This window comes from Tursiops truncatus, chromosome 1 (assembly GCF_011762595.2).
Source record: "Tursiops truncatus isolate mTurTru1 chromosome 1, mTurTru1.mat.Y, whole genome shotgun sequence".
Lineage (NCBI taxonomy): Eukaryota > Metazoa > Chordata > Mammalia > Artiodactyla > Delphinidae > Tursiops > Tursiops truncatus.
This window is the reverse complement of record NC_047034.1, coordinates 77,159,475-77,179,450: the sequence shown is the minus strand read 5'-3', so window position 1 is coordinate 77,179,450 and position 19,976 is coordinate 77,159,475. Positions and strand designations below refer to the sequence as shown.

Genomic DNA, 19,976 nt, shown 5'->3' with positions numbered 1-19,976 from the left:
CGTGGGCTTAGTTGCCCCACAGCAAGTGGGATCTTAGTTCCCTGACCAGAGATCAAACTGGAGTCCCCTGCATTGCAAAATGGATTCTTAATCACTGGACCACCAGGGAAGTCCCCATAAGAGCTTTCCTGCCCTGATAGACAAGACCACTTGGTAGTTCAGATAATACTTCCATTTGTTTTCTTCCCAGCCTTTGTTTCTTCCTCTAGGAAATGGTACCCATTTGCTGGTGAAGGACTGAGTGGTCCCTGGACCCTTTGTTTGGAGCAAGAATCATTTTTGCTCTTCCAAAGAGATGAGATTTCACCCAAAGAAGCCAGTGAGAAGCTGCCCACTGTCAGAGAAACTTCCTGGAACCCAGCTTCCATGTCTGTAAAATGGGGATACCCAGACCTATTTCACAGTGTCATCCTTGAGGTCTTCACTTCTCTAAAACCTTAGCCACTCTTTAAGGCTCAGGTCAGGTCTGTCCTCTTCTATGTAGTATTTTCCTATGTATCACTTCCTGGAGCCTTATAGTTCCTAGAATTGATAATCAATGAATTCCTATTTCATTCTATTCTAATTGTTTCCTCTATGTGGTTTAGTTGATCATCTTAGGTAGACTGTGAGCTCCATAAAGGCAAGTTCTGTAACCATCCCTCAGCATCCCAGGTTTTCAAATACTATGTATTCAACATAGCAACAAAAATAATGAAGATAATAACAATAATAACCATTTAATGACAGACTATTATTTCCCAGGCACTCTGCTGTACTCTTTATAAATAGTATCTCATTTAACAACCTATGAGGTAGATATTACTAGGTTCAGTTTACAGATGAGAAAACCAAGCTTCAGAGATTAAGGAGCTTGCTGGAGTCCAGCTGCAAATCAGCAGCTGGGATTTTCACGCTGGCATGTGTGATTCCAAAGCTCTTCGCAATACTGATCGACTGGTGACTGGCTCCAAGTGCTCCCCTCCCCCACCAAGTCTCTTGTAGTCACAGCATGAAAGGGACACAAAGGAGAGATACATGTAGGGCCAGACTTTATTAGGACAAACGACACATATTATTTCCTTTTTCCTTCCTGAGAGCCCCATCATCAGGACTGATCTCACAGAATTTCTAATCCAAGAACACTCATTTCACAAAACAAACACACTTCAGAGATGGAAGGAAAGAGAGTTTTTTTGCTTTGTTTTGGAGAGAGAGTCTTAATGCCAGTGCCAGAGAATAGATTAAAAGGTGTCCCCTCCAGGAACCTGGGATGACCAGTCATTCTTCCCTAAATGGCATCCCAGTCAGTTTCCTCCACCCCTCTACCCTCATCCTTCTCCCCACCCACCAATAACAACCAAGTATCAGCAGAGGGGCCCAGAGATGGGCAGGTGGGGCAGAGGCTGAAGCCTCCTTCTGAGCCTCTGTCCCGACCTCTCATGCTTCTCTCTTTAGGTTAATGACACTGAAAACAGTGAGACTCAGCCCCTCTGCCAGGCATCTGGAGGAAAGGGCAGGAAGACACAAGTGTCTCTAAGGCATGCTTTCCTTACTTCAGGACTTCCCTCCCTTTCCCCCAGCTTATCAGCATATACATACGCACACAAACACACACATGCATCTTAAAAAGTAACTGTCTCCCTACAAGTTTCGGCAGCCACTTCTGAGCATCCTTTACCTTCATCCAAAATGGCAACCACCTATTACAGATGGACTGAAGAGAGAAACCTGGCCAGTCCCTGGGAAGGCAGGGCTTTTCTGTAGTCCCCACTGCTTTTTTGGCAGTCTCTTTAGGAGCACTGGGGAGACACAGGCATCTCTGTGCTCTTAAACAAGGGCCCTGCCAAGAGAGCTGGAGATTCCCTTTCTGCTTTCGTGCCCCTGCTAAATCCTCCAGGGAAAGAGAGATATGGGGGCCTCCATAGTTGTCATCACACCTCCTCTTGGCACTCTAAGCTGGCAGTCAGCAAGGGAAGCAAACAGGAGGGAAAAATAGTTTTCCAGTATTTTCTCTCCTTTTTCATTTTTATCTTCACAGCAGAATTATTTTTTTTTTCCCAAGGGGAATCTGAGAAGCACAATGCCCTCTTTGTTTTAATAAGACCTGGGGAAATTCCACTGGCCTCCATGGCTGGTGATCTGGTCAGAATGTGAGAGAGGATGATGGCTTCTTGGGCATTCTGGTCAATAAGGTTTTTAGGGGAGCACTGGATGGACAGCCAAGGGAGGACTGGAAGGGATGGTTTCTACCATCAGGTTGAACTGTAAAAGAGCTGCAGGTTGATACGTGGTGGCAGGAATGCCGGTGGAGTCAGTGTGCACAGTGACTCCCTAGGAGAGCTTTTCACCCCCCTCCCTGCCCTCGTTGTACACCCTGGCAGAAGGAAAGGCTGCAACATCATCAAGGTGAGACATTTGCCAGAGGTACATACCAAGGCACTTGTAAAGTTGAGGCTGCTGGTCGAGTTCTAAGGGCCTCTTTTTAAGTAAGACTGGGTAGAGGGAGGGGCAGCCAAGGGCATCCCCTGGCAACCTGACCACCACCCCAAGGTATGGTTCAAGGAGACAACAGATTCAAGAGCACATATAATGCAAGTTCCTTGATTCATGCTCATTGCTGGCCAGGAACTTTGGGCTCTTCCTTGCAGGAGGAAGGGTGATCGGGTCAAGGACGCCAGAGGGGCTTAGAGAATCCATCTGGTGTGCGGCTGGTATGTAGAAAGTCATCCTATCCCCCTGGCTGTCCCTCCCAGGTCAGATTTGCCATGGTCCCCGTCCCCTCCTCTATCCCATTCGCTGAGTAATATGAAAGGCTTCACTGAGGATTCTGAGTGGAGGGTGAAGGAGCCTGGGTAGGTAGCCATGTCTCTTACTGCACCCACAAAGACCTGGTCATAGCTTCTGGAAAAAATGAGCAATGCCATTGAGATCCAGGGCCAAAACTGAGTAGAGCAGTGATGAGAATGAGAGAGATGGGGTCAGAAGGGACACACCTTCCCTCTCTGAGCCTCCTTTGTTCCCACCTGGTCCTGGTTCCACCACACCGGTGGGTCACACTGATAAGTCATCTGACCTGGCCTTGCTGCTGGCCTTGCTGAGACGGCGCTTGTCACCCTGGTAGCCATGGGGGAGGCGGTGACCTGGGGAGCCTTCATTGGGTACCTCAGGCTTCTGGGCATAACGGATATGAATGAAACCCTCCCCAGGAATCTGCTCCTGGCCTCGCACCTGCTCAGTGGCCAGGTTATCTGTGTTCTGCTGCGAGGCCATCTTGTTACTGAATGGATTGAAGAATTTCCCCCCAGGGCCATTCTCCAGGCACTGATTGAAGTCAGGGGGTGGTGTGCAGCTCTTGACTATGCAGGCAGAGGGACCAGGAAGCTGGCACTCATCCATGCCCTGCTGTGACTTGACAAATCGCTGTCTGATCTTTTTCCAGCCCAGGTGGTAGAGTTCAACAAGGCTGAGGAAAAGGGACAGTCCGGCCACAGCCAGCATAAAGACAATGAAGACATTCTTCTCCGTGGGCCGGGACACATAACAGTTGACAGGATGGGGACAGGGACTCCTGCGGCAGACGTGCAGGGTGTCCAGGAAGATGCCATAGAGGAGGTACTGGCCCACGATGAAGGCCACCTCCACGGTGGTGCGGATCAGGATGCTGCAGACGTAAGTGTTGAGCAGACTGCCCCGGAGCGGAACCTTTCCATTCGCTTCTTCCCAGCAGGACAGCTCTGTCTTCTCGGCCACTGGGTACTCGTAAGAGGCAGCGCCCCGAACCTCTTTGGCCCTCTCGCCCTCCCGTAGCTTCCGCTTCTCCTGCATGCGCACCGTGTGCACGGCGTGGCCCAAGTACACTAGAGAGGGTGTGGAGACGAAGATGACCTGCAGCACCCAATAGCGAATGTGCGAGATGGGGAAGGCTTGGTCATAGCAGACGTTCTCGCAACCAGGCTGAATCGTATCACACTGGAAATCAGCCTGCTCGTCCCCCCAGGAGGACTCGGCAGCCGTGCCCAGCACCAGCATGCGGAATATGAAGAGGACGGTGAGCCAGACCTTACCGATCACCGTGGAATGCTTGTGTGCTTCCTCCAGGAACTCTCCCAGGAAGCTCCAGTCACCCATCTTGGCTCAGCAGAAGACAGACGCCAAGACTCCTGCAAACGGGACAGAGAGAAAAACAGAGGGATGCTTTCTGCAAACATCTGGAAGGTCCAATCATGCTCTGTGATTCCACTGACCCATACCAATGCGTTCCTTAAGAGAGTGCAGCTTAGAAGTCAGATTCACCTAAAAAGCTCTCTTCCTCCTCCCTCACCCGCAGCAAAAATGAAAGAGAAGACAAAGCAGTCATGATAGCAAGATTAGAGCATGATTCCCACGCTTTAATGGATCTAGAAATCACCTGAGATGTGTGTTATAATGTGGATTCTGTGCTGTTATCTCCAGAGATTCTACTCCAGGAGGTCTGGGATGGCCCCCAGGAATCTGGACTTGCAGCAAGAAGCCTAGATTATTCTGATGCAGGCAGGGCAAGGACCTCACCCGAGAAACACTGGAGTAGTGGAAAGAGCACAGGACAGGAGCCTGCAAATGTGACTCTGGACATTTACCTCACTGAGTCTGTTTCCTTGTCTGTAAAATGGGAAGAGCTACACCAGAGGACTCGGAGGGGTAAATGAGATGAGGTATGTGATACGCTGAAAATCGTAATTCACGTGTTCCATGTGTTTGAGCTGCTGTCAGGTGGAAAAAAAAAATATATATATATATATATTTCTGACTCCAGAGGCCAGAACTAGGTGGAAGAGAAAAAGGTGAGGGTGGGAGAGGCAAATTTGGCCCCTTAGGAAGCATTTTCTGTTTCTATTTCTATTTCAGTAACGATCAGAGCCATCCAGCATGGGCCAACTCTATCGGGAGGTGGGAAACAAAAACATTCAGAGGTTTCACAGGTTCCCCCAGCTGGTTAGCAGCTGGCAGTGCTGATCTACACTTCACTGCCGTGCAGCCATTCCAGCTGTACAGCTCAGCTTGTCTTTCTGCAGACAGAAGGTTCCCACACACGGACCTGCTCACCCACACATCCAGAATAAAGGCCCCAAACCTTCAAGTCCCACACAGAACCTTCCCTCGTCAGGTCCTGGCATGCTTCTTCAGCCTCGTTTCCTGCCTATCCCCTTCAGTTGCCTTTGTTGTGTCCAGCATGCCAAGTCCTGGAAGGTTCCCAAATGCTCTCCGCTCAGCCACCTCCTACATGCTCCCTCACCCCTAGCTGCATCCCATTTACCCTTCAAAACTTAACCCAGTCATTGCTTTCCCAGCCCTCCCTGCTTCCTCAAGCTGAGCGTCTTCAGCTCTGTGGTTGTCCTGGGGACACTCAGTCCTCTCCCAGCACTTGCCATCTTGTTTTGTGATCCTCTGCCTGTCTGTGTTCTTCCAGTAGGAGCTCCTTGAGAACAGGAATTCTCTTGTCCTCTGTACCATCATCACCCGGCCCAGAGTGGGTACTTAGTGAATCTTAGTTGAGTGAATGAAGGAGGGGGTGGCAGGCACTGGTGTTTTCTACCCGGTGGCAAACCAATCCCCTGTTCCTTGCTGTGTCCCATAAGCAGGGTGAGAAGGCCAGCTATCACTTTCTCAGCCTCCACTGCAGTTAGTTCTGGTCTGTGAGGTGTGGGGAGAGTCTGATGTGGAAGGATTGCTCTAGAAAATGTTTTACCATCCCCAGTAAATAGAGCCTCACTTGAAGTCCTCTTCACCCCCACGACTTCCTGCCTGTGGCCAGTTTGTGTGAGTCAAGATGCCTGAAGCTTCCCAGAGAATCTCAGAAATGCCAACCAGTGCCCTGAGGCGTCTGAATCAACTCTTGAATCTTCTACCTCCAGAATTCTTACTTGATGAACAATAAATGTCCTTATGGCTTAAGCCTTTAATCAACCAGTCCTAATCAACAGAATGACCAAAAAAAAGGGGGGGGGGTGGGAATTGAAGGTAAATATTCTCTTCTTGGAATCTTAAAACCTCTGATAACAATGGGACCTTAGAGGTTGTCAAGTTCAAACTTTAACCTTCACATCTTTGCTGCCAGTGTGCCCCTGATTCCTATCCTATCCCAGTTCCTATCCTTATGCATATGAGGAGGGACAGGGCGAGGTTCCATATTTCACGGTCCAGGCTTTGGCTTCTGAGTTGATACCTTGACAGAGACCAGCCTCCCGGCTCTGTCTTCTCCCAGCCCTCCACTCCCCAACCCTGAGAGTACACAGCGTCCCCGGGAATGAGAGAGTCCATGAGTAAGCGGAAAGGGCCTTATCTCTGTTCCCTTCCATATCAAAGACCCTTCCAAGTCTTGAGCCCTTTCCTCTGGTTTGTGATCAGACATTTGCCCTTTCCTCACATGATGAAGGGCCCCCTCCATCGCCTCCAAAAGTGGAAAATTGTGGCGCGTTAGTCCAAAAGGAAAATGACTGATTAGATAAGAGTCTGAATGGTCTGTGATCCCTTCTGGGCACGTGTGCAGTGTTCAGCACCTTCAGGGTCATCAGCACGCATGTGAAGGCCAGGATGTGGCGAGTGTCAGAGAGAAGGGAGGGAGAGAAGGGGAGAGAGGAGGAGCAAAAAGAGGGAAAAGACAAGGGGGAGTTGGAAATGGGAGAAAAGAGATCCTGTAACCATTAAGGGAAGTTAATTTGGGGGTTAGCTAAATGGAGTTCAAATCCCTGTGAATATCTGCTGAGCTTGGGGAAGTTACTGGATCTGTGTCTCAACCTCCTCACCTGTGAAATGGATATACTATCATTTAGCTCATAGAGTATTATGAGGCGATAGGTAAAAAGCACTTAGCACAGTGCTCAGAAGATAAGAACTGAATAAAAGGCAGCCATGACTAGCAAGGAAAGTGGTGGGGCAGGACAAGAATAGGAGAAAGTGGAAGGTAGAGAGATGTGCATTACCAAGAAGAGAGAAACAGATGGAAGAGAAGAAGGGGAGAAAGCCAGAAGGAAAGAGAAATGGCAATCAAAAAGAAAGAAAGAGAGAAACAAATGTTATATTCTTCCAGGATTTGGGGCAAGTTTTCCAAACTCTCCTCAACTTCTGAAGATTTTCCCCTTGATCTTCTGACTCTGTCACTCATTCCTTGCAAGTCCCCAAGGAAATATATAAATAGTTCAAGGCAAAGAATGTGATGCTTTGGTCTAGTCTGCCAAGAGGTTTGCCTGCTGACTGCCTCACTTGTAGTCCAAGGAGTCCCACCTGGAAGAAGTAAAACACAGGTACAAGAAAGGAACATCGCAGAATATCAGAAAGACAGTCTTAGGATGCCTCATCGGGAGAGAACAAGAGAAACTAACCAGCTGGGGAGGTGTGGGCTAGGGCAGACCCCGTGGGCCCTGGCAGCAGTATATAGGGTGAAAAACCTCTCGTTTGCGACATCCTGGATGACTCAAACAAGGTCAGAGAAACTTAACATTGCTATCATGTACCAGCTGCTCAGCTTATAATATGAAAGGTCCCCGGCTGAAGTCAGTTTCCCAACACCTCTGGGTCCCTTTGGACCCCCGACAAACTCAGCCAAAGAAACTTGTAGATTAGACACTCATTGAGTTTTCTGGGTGTACAGCACATAAAACGTTTTGTAGATTATTATCCATTTCTTGGCAGGAAGTGTGTTAGGACGGGCAAAGGCAGCCGCCCATGCCATGAATAAATTCTGTCAAATAAAAATGGTAGTATACCCCACTGCTTTATCTGTGACCTTCACTGGCTTCCTACTGCTTATAAAGTCCAAACGATTTAACTTGCACTTGAGACCCTCCACGGCACAGCCTCATCCATTCTATTTCTGCTGTTCCCCTCACATACTCAGTACTTAAGCTACACAACTCCCCACACGTGTATTCACGGCCCACAGTTTCTCACCTCTTTATCTTGGCTCCCCATGTTGCCTCTGCCTACGATGTCCTTCCCTTTCGTTCATTCATTTAATAAGTTTGTTGAGTGGTTACCAGTTACCAGGTATCATGCAGTGATGATGGCACTGAAGATGCAACAGTTAAAAAGACAAGCAAGGAGTCCCTGCCTTTACTGAGCTTAACTGCCTTTATTTCCCTTAATTAAGGAGAGAGAACAAACACATAATTGCAATAAAGCACGATGTGTGTTGACATTAGGGAGACACAGGGGGCTATGGGAATGTAAGGCGGGTTGACTCTGGTTCAGGGTGGGGCCTGGACCCTCCATAGAGCCCTGGGTAATTGAATTCTACAGCCCTTTGCAACTGATGCAAGTTCTGAAGTCCCCAAGGCAAAGAGAGATGTTCCCTAGAACCTGGACAAGAACATCCCAACTCTGAACGTTCTTTACTCCAAGACCTTCCACATCCTCTTTTACTGTGTCATGTCCTGGGACAAAGCAAAAATTTTGGAGAAGTCATTAGGGAACGTCTTTGGTAATAGTAACATTACACCTGGAGAAGAGAGAAAGGGCCAGAGGAAGGTATTTGTGCATAGTGAGCATGAATCATTTTGTTCCTTTACTTCATGTATTGTATGGCTAGAAATAAAATTCAGGGTCTACGTTCCCAGTCTGGTGCTCCTCCATGTTGGCACTGTTGCCACCCTAGGTAGCCACTGTTTTTAAAGACAACCAATTTAGAGCAAAACCCAAATTAACATGAGCTCATAGCCAGCACCTCTTCTTCTGACCCCACAGATCTAGGTGGAAATGGAGACGTCTTTGCAAATTGCTCTCGTCCCTCTTGGATGGCTCCCGAACTCTGAAGATGCTAAATTACCATGCAGCAGGCAGGATACGTTCCCACACTGGGTTATATGCTGCCTTACACTTGTTCTCCAAAAGCTTCTTGTCTAACAGCCAACCCGCAAGTATTTTTTCTGAGTCCCTACTATGTGTCTACTACCGTTCTGGGTACTGAAATAATACCTCACGGGTCCCAGGCCTGGCAAATACTAGGCACGCAGTGATATCTGTTAGATTAATAAACAGATCAGGCATGACTCCTGCCCTCAAGGATTTAACGGCTTTTTCCCTTAGATGGGTAATAGAATTCTCAAAGTCAAAAGCCTGTCTTCTGCTTTGTATTCTTATTGCATTAGGCTTTCTCATTAGGTGCATAATAAATGCTTTCTTAATCATTGAAAAAAAATGTTTGGTCTAGCAGTAAGATTGCATTACCTCTGACAAAGCCCCCAAATGGGGTGCGGACATAAGGCACTGCACTCGGTAGTCACCCCGCTCGTTGCAGTCCTTTAGTAGTGGCTGCAGCATAAGCTAGGCAGGCTGCAGGTGACAGGTGCGACACCCAGCACACAGCTGAAACTGCACCCCCGACTCTCCTGCTCAAGAAGACTTGTTGCAAGTGAGCAAGAATCTACCATGGGGATGCCTTGAAAATTCTCTTCCTTCTGTTGATTCTAGTTCTGTCCTCTGAAACCAAATATAACAGCCCTTACGATTTGACAACAATTTCTGTGGCCCCCCAAGTCAGCAGCTGGGCCTTGGGTTAAATGGTAAAACCATTGGGGTTTCACACACCTAAGGAGAATTATTTGCTCTGCTGTGTATTATCTCTCCAACTCAACCCTGAGTCTTTGAAGACAAGCCCCGTAACTGTTCATCACTGGATCCTCCCCCGAATCACCTTACCCTCTCTTCCCCCTTATTGCTTAATATCTTGCCCTGCACCTGACAGGTCGATTCATGTACATTTTGGGGGGGATCTTCCCGGACCGGGGCACGAACCCGTGTCCCCTGCATCGGCAGGCGGACTCTCAACCACTGCGCCACCAGCGAAGCCCTCGTGTACTTTTTAGAAACAACAGTGGATGAATGACAGCATTCAGGTCACTCAAAACACCTAATGCCACTAGAGGCACCTCCCTGGGAAGCTGGCCCTAGGGACATCTGCACAATGACTATGGTGACTGGGACACCAGGGAGAGAAAAGCCACCGAGCCGTCCTTCTGCCCATGAGAGAGTCCTCCACTTGGCTCAGCAGGACTGAACATGTCTAGAGCAGAGACTTGGTCACCATGGACTATTCTTTCTCTGCCTCCCCCACATCACTGGGAAACTCACCCAAGTTTGTCAACATTAGATTTTAAGACCACGCTGCAGAGGCTGAGTCTAATTCTGGACAATGACACATGTACTGGATAGTATCTAACAGACCTCTGGTTCTCAATAAAGATTGTTATTCACAGTAATAGTAACAATCCCCTGGGCTCGTGCTCTAATTCCTCTCACCATACAGTGGAATGCGGCAAGGGCAGGGTTGACTTGCTTCCCAATGAAGAGAATTCTGTTGTAAAAAGACCCAAAGGGCCTCACTCAAAGGATGCCTTAGACATGGTATCATGTCAGTGCAGCTCGGTTCAGAAAGTGCTTGTGCGCCCCAATGCTACACCAGACATCAAAGGTGGCTTTATAAAGTGAAGTGCCAACTATAACCATCATCTTGGAACTCTTTTGGAGCTTATTCACTAATGTACATTTTTCTAATCTTCCCTCACCCCAGTAGTTTCTCCCTAAGATGGATATGTAGGGAGGATTACATGAGAGAGTGGTCTTGGTCCTCAGCTACCTCATCAATCTTTATTATCCTTCGAGATTCTCAGCTTCATTTGCTAGTTTACCCAGAGTTACACAAAAAGAGAATTTGAATCTAGGTGATAATAACAATAATTATAAGAAAACCTAACACTCATTGAGACCCTTCTATGTGCCAGACACTCTGCAAGTTTCTTGATATATATGTATTCTCATTTGATTCTCACAGTAACTGGAGGAACTAGGGACTGGCCCCGTCCCCTTCTTACAAGGCTCAGAGAGGGTGTTTTGAGCAAAATCACTTGAGGATGACTTGCTAGTAAGCGGTGAAGTTGTCACCAAAGCCAGCTGTTGTCTCTTCTGACAGTGATGCCCCTGCCTTAAGAACTGTATTAGATTCTGTCTAACTCACCTTAAGTTCCTTTCTTTGAAGAGCCTTACTCATCGAAGGCTGGCCTCTGTGACACAAGATAACTGCCACAGGGCTATTTGTGAGATAACTATTAGAACACAGAGTTGATTTGTGCAGGGTTCAGGATAACTCTTACATTTAGAATTCTCATTCTTTTCCTGATTTAGGTTTGGGGTAGCTACTTCAACCAGATAGATGTATGATATACCTACAGCTACCGGGTTGGGCAGTGTGGGCAACTTTCTCAGAATGAGAAGTCCAGAGGGGGCCTGCACCCCTGAACCTTGACCACTAGAGAGGGGAGAGGGAGCTAGAGATGAGAGAGAGGGAAAAAGAGACAGATGGAGGAGATTAACTATCACTTTAGTCTTCCTGCTACTCCAGCCAAGGGCAGATAATTAACTCCTCTTTAAATTTAATTATTTGATTATGGTAAGGACAGAGTGGTCCACTCATAGATCCTGCCGGCCGACAGTCGTTTCAAAGCCAAGGAGGTAGAAGGGAGCAGGCAAAGTAGAGAAAGAGAATTATGCGAGGATAAGTAATTTTCTTCTTAAAAAGTTAGGAGAAGACATATGTACAAGGAATGGATGGGAGGGGCTGGCAAATGGAGATATTCAATTACAATGAACTATCAGGAGGTCTTTATTAATTACCGGAAGGGGTTGATTAATACCTATGCAGTTATTAATGAAAATCATATTTACGAAATGCTTTATTATTTCCAACATCTTGTCATTGATTCATAGTACAGTAGAGCTAAAAAGGATCTAGGGATCAAGCGAACTCAACCCTTTATTTCTATACAAGATGAAGACAAAGGTCCGGGGAAGTTAAGTAATCATAATAACAGATATCACTAAGTTGAGTGCTTTCCATGTGTGAAGCATTTTATAACTATACTTTCTAACTCTTACATGACATTAACATTACTTTCTAACCATTACTTCAGCCCTGCTAGGAAAGCAGTATTATTCCATTTTACAGCCAAGAAAACTGAGACTCAGAATTTAAGTAACTTGTACAGAGTCACACAAGTAGCAAATGCTGCATCAGGGACTTGAACCTGGTCTGCCTGGCTCCTGCCTTTCTCTCTGTGTCTCTTTTTTTTTTTTTTTTTTTAACATCTTTATTGGGGTATAATTGCTTTACAATGGTGTGTTAGTTTCTGCTTTATAACAAAGTGAATCAGTCATACATATACATATGTTCCCATATCTCCTCCCTCTTGCGTCTCCCTCCCTCCCACCCTCCCTATCCCACCCCTCTAGGTGGTCACAAAGCAGGAGCTGATCTCCCTGTGCTATGCGGCTGCTTCCCACTAGCTATCTACCTTACGTTTGGTAGTGTATATATGTCCATGCCTCTCTCTCGCTTTGTCACAGCTCACCCTGTGTCTCTTAAAGGGAAAGAAAAGCAAAGAGGCCCTAGGACTGATAGGACTGACAGCTGGTGACAAACCTGTGACCAGAGCTCCAGTGTCTTAACCCCCCAGCAGATCTTTTCCCGTCAGAGGCCCAGGGTTTTCCTTTTAGCCTCTGGCTTGTGGATTGGCCGTCCCTTGCATATGCTGTTCCTAGCATTGATGGTCACGTGGAGGCCTTCAGCCCCGAGTGGTCAGGATTCCCAGACTCTGCAGCATCTGCCACCCTTTGGCCAGAATTCACATATAGAAAGTTATTTCCTTTTTTAGCCAGTAAGTGTTCTTGGCTGCGGCCGTGTCGACTGCCGGGCTCTTGGCTGGCCGGACAGCAGGCTCTGGTGTTCCCCTGATGTCAGATCGTAACAAGAGCAACGGGAACAGAAAGAGTTAGGTGGTGGGACTCGTGGTTCCCAGGAAGAGTGGGAATCGAACCTTGCTTCCATCACCCTCTAGTTGTGTGACCTCAGGCAAGTAACATAACCTCTCAGTTTCCTCTACATCTGAAAAAAGGGGAATGTTTACTCATGGGGATTGAACAATGTGTGAGTAAGTGGAAACATCTAGAACAGTAATTGGCACATAGTAGACACTCAATAATGTTAGTTCCTTGTTTTCTTTTCTGCCATTTCCAGTAAAAACTCTCAAACATGACCCAACTAGTCAGCTTGATGCAGCATTTGACATGCAGCAGGCCGGTTAGAGGGACACAGCAAGGACGCCCTGTGTGCCACCAAGTGGGGGAGGGTGACTATCAGAGGTGGGGAAAACATGGGCAACGGGAAGGATATTAATTTAACTCTAAATCAGTTATTTCACTAGGTGGAAAGAAGAGAGGTGGGGTGGAGAGGAAGGGAGGTGTAGAATCCCACTCCAATCAGGTCCCTTGTGTTCTCGTAATTGGTCGAGCCTGCCCCTGAACTTTTCTTTAACTCGAGCTTTGGGGCCTAGAGATGGACTCCACATGAGTCCATATTATAAAATATGTGCTTCATATAATTCCCTCCTTCTGAGGAGCTGCAGCACTTTGGAATCTGATCACCAATCCAAAGGCATGTCCACATTGTGTGTAGGCTTGAAGCTGGCTCAGTTCTACTTGAAAGAGAAATAGGAGGTTGTCTACTCTGTGATCTGAGGAGAAGAGGCATCCTGACCCCTAAACACACCTGTCCTCTCCTGAATCATGAAGATGCCAGGTTGGATTAAGATTCTCTAAGTCCTCTATGGACAAAAGAGCCTCAGAAGAGAGGCTCTTTCTGGTTCCAGCTATTTCTTTGTGACTCTAGTCAAGACATTCCCCCTCCCTGAGCCTGAGTTCACTCATGGGTAAAACTAAGTGGTTGAGCTGGATGGTTGCTAAGGCCTTTCCAGCTCTAAGTTAGAACATCTGGGGAACATTTGCGACTCGCCCAGTTGCGATGGTGTGGCAAATTAGTGGCAAAGTGGCAAAGCCAAGAGGCGAATCTAGATATTCTGACTCCCAACTTAGAGGTCAGCAAAAGTCGACCCAGAAAAAAAATCTGTGGTCATAAAAACCAAGCAGTACCTTCTCAGAATTTCATGTCATGGTGAGCCTTCACTGTGGAAAGGCCTTTGCATCAAATGAGTCTCAATTCAAAGAGACTTGGACTGAGCACCAGGTGACCTGGATTCCACTCTATTGTTCTGTTGTTCATTGAGCATTTACTATGGGGTAGCCATTTAAAATACATTATTTTATTTAATCTTCATAAAACCTTACAAGGAAATTATTTATTATTAACCTCTTTGACAGATGAAGAAACTGAGGATCAGAGACATTAAATAATTTTCCCAAGGTTTACACAGCTGAAATTTTAACCCAAATGTGATTCCAAATGCCTAGGCCCTTCCTTCTGCCTTACCCCTGAATCAGATAAACTCTAAGATGCCTCTGTGTTATTTCAATACCTCTGATTCTGAGACCTCCTGACTCCCTTTCCTTATGAAGGTGAGTGGATTATTGAAGGCTGAATTTTTCTTCCCCATGAGTTGCTAAAATGTCAGAAACAATTGATTCACGAAGTGGCATAAAGCGGTCATTTGCCAGGAGCCAGCAGCTTCTGACTGTAGAAAGGAAGTCACCTTCCTTCCTAGGAGAACTGAAGCTTTCCCGGGAAAGTGGGCATCTCTCCCCTTCAGTCAGTTCAATCCTGGAGCCCAGAGTGGAGCCAGTTCATACAGAGAGTTGCTGGACTCCCCGGTGGGGGAGTTCTTTCCTGGGACGGAAGGCAGAGCCTGGGCCTTGGGTCTCCCTGGCCCTAAGGACTGCAGGTCTTCTAGTTCCTGTCCTGATCGATCCACACAGACAGGCTCCCTGCCCTGTGTTAACTGGCTGGGCCCAGAGCGGGGATCAGTCAGGACCCAAGAGGCCAGGCTGCCCTGCGGTAGCCCGGCTGGCTGCGAGAGCCCAGGACCCTCCACGGCATGTGCCCCCCACCAGCCGGCGGAGATGAGCAGGAGCAGGTGGGCAGGTGGTGTCACTGCCAGGAAGCAGGATTACAGAGATGCTTCCATGCAGGAAGCAGGGAGGTTTGGGGAGAAATGGAGGCTCAGAAAACACAGCCAAGGATGGAAGGCAGAAGAGCCCTAGGTGTGCGTGAACAGAGCGGGATGTTCTCCCAACTCAACTGGCCCTGACTCACTGTGTCGTCTTCAACAAGTCACTTGCCTTTTCTAGGCCTTGTTTTCCTTATTTGTCAAAGAAGAAGTTGACTGGCAATCTAGGAGACCTCTTCCGGTTCTAATGGCCTAGGACTTTAGACCAGTACCTGGCAGGGGGACAGGAGTGAGGCAGTTAGGAGACAAGAACAATAACCAGTCTCAACAGCCCAGCAAGAACATCTCTGGGGTTCCAAGCCAGCGGCCAAGCTGGGCAACACAGTTGTGTTACTGCCGTGGCTCTCTGAACTTCACGCGTCTCGGGGAGGGGATGCCCTGAGGGTGCCGGTTTGGAAGCCAGGAAACACACGTCCCGGTACTGCCTGCCGTGTGCCCAGTGGTCACTGGAGCTGCTCTACAGCTGCTGAGTGAGGAAAAGGCTTGGAGGATCAGCGAGGGGAGAAGGCTCCGGACAGCAATGCCACCGCAGGGAACCTGGCCGGAGGGTGGAGAGAGCTGTCCCACGAGAACAGGGTCTGGGCTGGGCTGTGACTCCAGGGTTAGTGGGTGGAAGAGATGGCGACCACTTGGCCTGATGATGTGAAAGTTAAGCTAGGATGCTTCTAAAGACCAGCTTGTGTCCCCAGCCGTGAAGCCACCACCCCAGGCAGATGGGGGTGGCCTTGGTTTCTTCTCTGTTCAGTGTCACTGGCTTCCTCCCCGGCCTCTGACCCCCTGCCCAGCGCTCCCCACACTGCCCTTCCTTCTCTTAGGCCAGTCGGGCCCGCTGTGCCAGAGCTGTGCTCAGGAGACAGCCCAGTGAGATGCTGACGGGTCAGAACCAAGAACTCCTCCATTATGACAGGATACTGAGAGAGGGGGAACGAAGGAAAAAGTGAACAAAGGCACAGTAAGGATGTAAACTCCTGTGTCAGCCTCCCCTTTTGTAGTGGTTCTGAGGTGCATTTGAGCTAAGGAATCTCAGCCTTGGACAGTGTTACTGCTGAAGGGAACCAGAGGGATCCTGCTACTTCAAACCTTTCATTTTACAGATGAGGAAACTGAGGCCCAGAAGGGGGAACTGTCTGGCCCAAGGTCACACAGCCCCTCAGTGCACCAGAGCCCAGGTCTCTTGGGCCCTGAGTCCAGGCTCCTTTACCACATGCTCGGAAGGGAGATCAAGGGGCTGTCAGGAACCTTCCTGCCCTGCGCCCAGCAGGAAAGGAGACCTTGCGGTGGGCACCTCTCCCCGGCTTCCTCTCCGGATCTCACCAGCCTCTTTCCTCCAACAGCAAGTGACCAGATTGCTCACAATGGACAGCGGGGACATGATACTCCGTAGGAAACTAAGCAGGGAATATTTTTAAACCATCCAACATGCCCTGGGGGGAAAAAATCAAAACACTTTCCTAGATGCTGTGGAAAGCATTTCAAAAAGAATTCCAAGCCTAGAGGAAGCATGGTAAAACAGCGATGGCTTGGGTTTTTAAAGGGCCAATGCCAATCTTCACAAAAGTGCCTGGAAATGACCTGGTGTCCTGCTTGTAAGATGCCCCTGGAGCACGGCGCATCTGTGAGAGGTAGATGGACAGCAAAGGCCCTCCGCTTGCATTTCTACAGCTCCTTCTAAATTGAGTAAGTGATTTATCTGCTGCTTCATAAGCTGTTCTCTTTAATATACCCAAAGCTCACCATCACAGGGACTGCTGAGAGGGGCAGGGAGGAAACCCACAGGTGCAGAGAGAGAGTTTTGCTGTGATCCAGCAACAAAGCTGGAGATTCAAGGCTCTCTCTCTGCCTCTCTCCCATCAACTGGTAGTTTTATCTCTTAAAGTTCAAGTTTCCCCTTACCTTCCTCTTTTCCTCCTGTCTGGAATTCCAGTTGGCTTCTTGGTTCTCTGGCCGCCTCTCCCCCGCTGCCCACTCTTCCTTGCTCTCCAGCCTGTCGGTCGTTCCTCTCCCACCCTCTTTTTAATCGCTATCTGTCACCCTCCCTCCGCCCACTTCTTCCTACTCTTTCTCTCTCCTCCCCCTTCCCCCTCGAGATCCCTCCCTCCCCTCTCTCTCTTGTGCTCCTAGAATCTTTGCTCATTTAATGAGTTTTCTCCCGTCTACCTCCTTGCAGCCTCTCCTCGCCGCGTTCTCCCCAGGAGACTGAGTCCTCCTCCCCCCCGCCTCTGCCCTGCCCCTGTCACCGTCACCACAGTCCTCACGCTGGCCCCCTCTCCCTCCGGCTGGTGCGCTGCCTCCCTAGTCTTTGCCTGCTCAACCTCTGCCGGGCCACTTTCCTGGGGCGTCAGCGGGAAAGCTGGCACTACCCTGGAGATCCCTTTTCCCCATCCTTTTCCTGTCATCAGAAAAAAAGAGTGCTCATTCCCAGAGCAGGGCTTTTGGGAAACCTCTGCTATGCCCACACGAGTGAGCTGAGATTCACAAGTCACAAGCACCCGCACCCAGAACAGACACCAGAGGTAACCTGAAAGCTCAAAAGGGCAGGGAGAGGGCATCTCCACTGGCCAGGACTCCTCTCTCCTTCTCCTCGAATGAAAAGAGAGTGCTTTCTATGTGGCGGGCACTGGGCTAGCGGGGAGAGGGATATGGATATAGATCTAGGTATAATATTTTTATTTCACTTAATCATTCCGATGTCCAGTGCTCAAGGTAGACAGTTCTACATTTCACATTTGAGGTAACTGAGGTTCAGAGAAATCATAATCATGGTAACCCAGTTAGTAAATGGGAGAGTCCGGATTAGAAGTTTTAGCCAATGCCAAAAGTCACCTCTTTGCTCTTTCCACAAAAGCATACAGGCCTCCCAGCTGGAACTGAGCTGACGGAAGTAAGGCTGTCTCTTATTAAATCACATGTCACAGGTGGGCAAATTTGGAAACCATGAGGCATCTCTACCCTCAAGCTCCCCTCATTCTCAACCACTTTCCTCAACTCCTCAACTTATATGCTTAGCCATGGACCCAGTTGGACCGTGATAAAAGTCAACGACAGAGGTGACTACGAGTGGACTGAAATCAGACAAACCAATGACCAAGAGCCCACAGATTGTGAGAGCTAGAAGAAAACCCCAGAGATCATCTGGGACAGCCAGGAAAACTGAGGCCCGAAGACTCAAGGCCACTCGTCAATGTCACACATAGTACATGGCAGAGGCAGGACCAGAACCCAGATCCATTCCTTTGCTCCACATCATCACGTTCACATATATTCACAAATATTCCAACAGTTTGCAAAACTTTGTTTCTTTAGTGGGTGATATTTTTCATGGGTGAATAAGCTTAGGATCAGCAAGAGGGGAAAGAACATGGGGCCAAATTTCCTGTGTCTCGGGAGACAGCAGGCCTGCTGAAAACAAACTCAAGATTCTTGATTCCTTAGCCAGAGTTTCCCCACCTCTTTTCCTACGTAGCTTCAGAGCAGGTGCTGGGGCCAGGCTGTCTGGGTTTGAATCCTGTCTCTACCACTTACCAGCTATGTAACAGTGGGCAAGTTAGCATAAACTCTATGCCTCTTAGTTCCCTCAACTGTAAATTAGGGATAATAATAACTACCTCCTAGGTCATCATGAGGACTAATGCAGATGTGTAAGGCACCTGTCTGGTACATGGTAAGTGTTGTGGATGTGACTGCAAAATACAATACAATACAATACAATACCAAACAATACAATACAATGCAATGCAATGCAATGCAATGCAATACAATGCAATACAATGCAATACAATACAATGCAATACAATGCAATGCAATACAATGCAATGCCTGCCTCCTCCTGCCTGTACTTCCCATGGCTGGTGCAAACTCCTGGGATGGAATTCAACATGTGAAACATAGGGAACCCTGGTGATATCCAGTTTCCTCTCCAAAGCAGAGATTTTCTCCACACTATGGCTTTGTCCTTACATCTCGGTCACTCGAAAAGGCTGTGGGTTCCTGGGAATACCTTATTATCTTCAGCCAGGAGATGGCCAGTTAAAGAACCCGTAAGTCTCATTTGAAGGATAATCTGAGAGTGGGGAAGTTTTAGTGGAGTATTAACTCCTAGATCATCAGCTGTCAAAGGAGGGTCCAGCTGAGGACGTGGCTGAAGGTGAAGAGAGGATGCCGTTTTCCTCTGAGTGCCCAGAAGGGAAGAATTGCCGAGATGTAGGTACACCCAAGATCCTGGAGCAAGTGCAGGGCACAGAAAATAAATGCTTCCGCTCTGCTTGGCAGGTAGAGAATAAGACAGTGAAGAAACTGGATGGGTTGCTAGAGGTGATCCAGGAGGTCCAAGTAAGTGCTGAGAGAAGACGGAGTTCTTGAACTCAGATCACCCCAGCTCAACGAAGTCGAGCAGCCCTCCAGCCAGGTACTCTGCTCAAGATGGCATCTAGGACAGAGTGTATTTGATGGCCCAAAGCTAAGCCGCTTTGGCAAGGTCTTCAGAACTCTGGTTTATTCCTCACCATAAGGCCTCTGACAAAAGTTAGGAAACTTTTGTCATTTGGGCTATAGATCCAAGGTGATTGTCTAAAGGGGCTGAATCCGGCTATCACCACATATTAAGAAGGATGCCGTGAGCGGATGCCCGATGCCCCGGAAAAGAAGGTGTAGGCAAAGAGCCAGGGGTGGGCACGGAGGTTCTGTCATGTCCTCCCCGTCATTCTCACGTTCAGCTTAAGGAAGGGTCTTAGGGGTGCCAAGGTCTGTGTTCCACTCAAAAAATATGGAGAACTCAGAGGATTTAGAGAGGAAGCCAAAATCTGGTCAAAGAATACCTGTAAGGAAAGCTGTAGAAGTGGGATGGCAAAATGGTCTTCATTCTACATTCACCCTACGCTAGGCTTTGTTCTAGACACACTTCACATTATTGTACTTGGAGAGGAAAAGACAGAAAGATGACCTTCTAAAGCTCACCTGAACCATCCATCAGGGTCTCCTGGATAAGAATTCATTGGCCACTCCCATGGGCCC

General features: G+C 48.2%; 1 protein-coding gene across 4 annotated transcripts; it reads right to left on the bottom strand.

Moving 5' to 3' along the window:
- Positions 1-1,008: 1,008 nt before the first annotated feature.
- GJA5 (gap junction protein alpha 5) lies at positions 1,009-17,073 on the bottom strand. 4 transcript variants are annotated; one of them, XM_073808677.1, is made up of 4 exons: positions 16,860-17,073; positions 15,053-15,178; positions 4,047-4,142; positions 1,009-3,839 (listed from the first exon to the last, which is right to left on the bottom strand). In XM_073808677.1, exons 3-4 carry the CDS (start codon positions 4,108-4,110, stop codon positions 3,034-3,036), a joined length of 870 nt encoding a protein of 289 aa, XP_073664778.1. In that variant the 5' UTR covers positions 4,111-4,142; positions 15,053-15,178; positions 16,860-17,073; the 3' UTR covers positions 1,009-3,033. The 4 variants fall into 4 exon arrangements, with proteins under 4 accessions (XP_073664778.1, XP_073664776.1, XP_033716362.1 ...); XM_073808675.1 differs by having other exon boundaries at positions 15,079-15,178; XM_033860471.2 differs by lacking the exon at positions 15,053-15,178 and having other exon boundaries at positions 16,860-17,066.
- Positions 17,074-19,976: the final 2,903 nt, after the last annotated feature.

Bases quoted from the DNA above. Each gene is read 5' to 3' on its own strand.
- GJA5 (XM_073808664.1), bottom strand. From the start codon at position 4,110: ATGGGTGACTGGAGCTTCCTGGGAGAGTTCCTGGAGGAAGCACACAAG.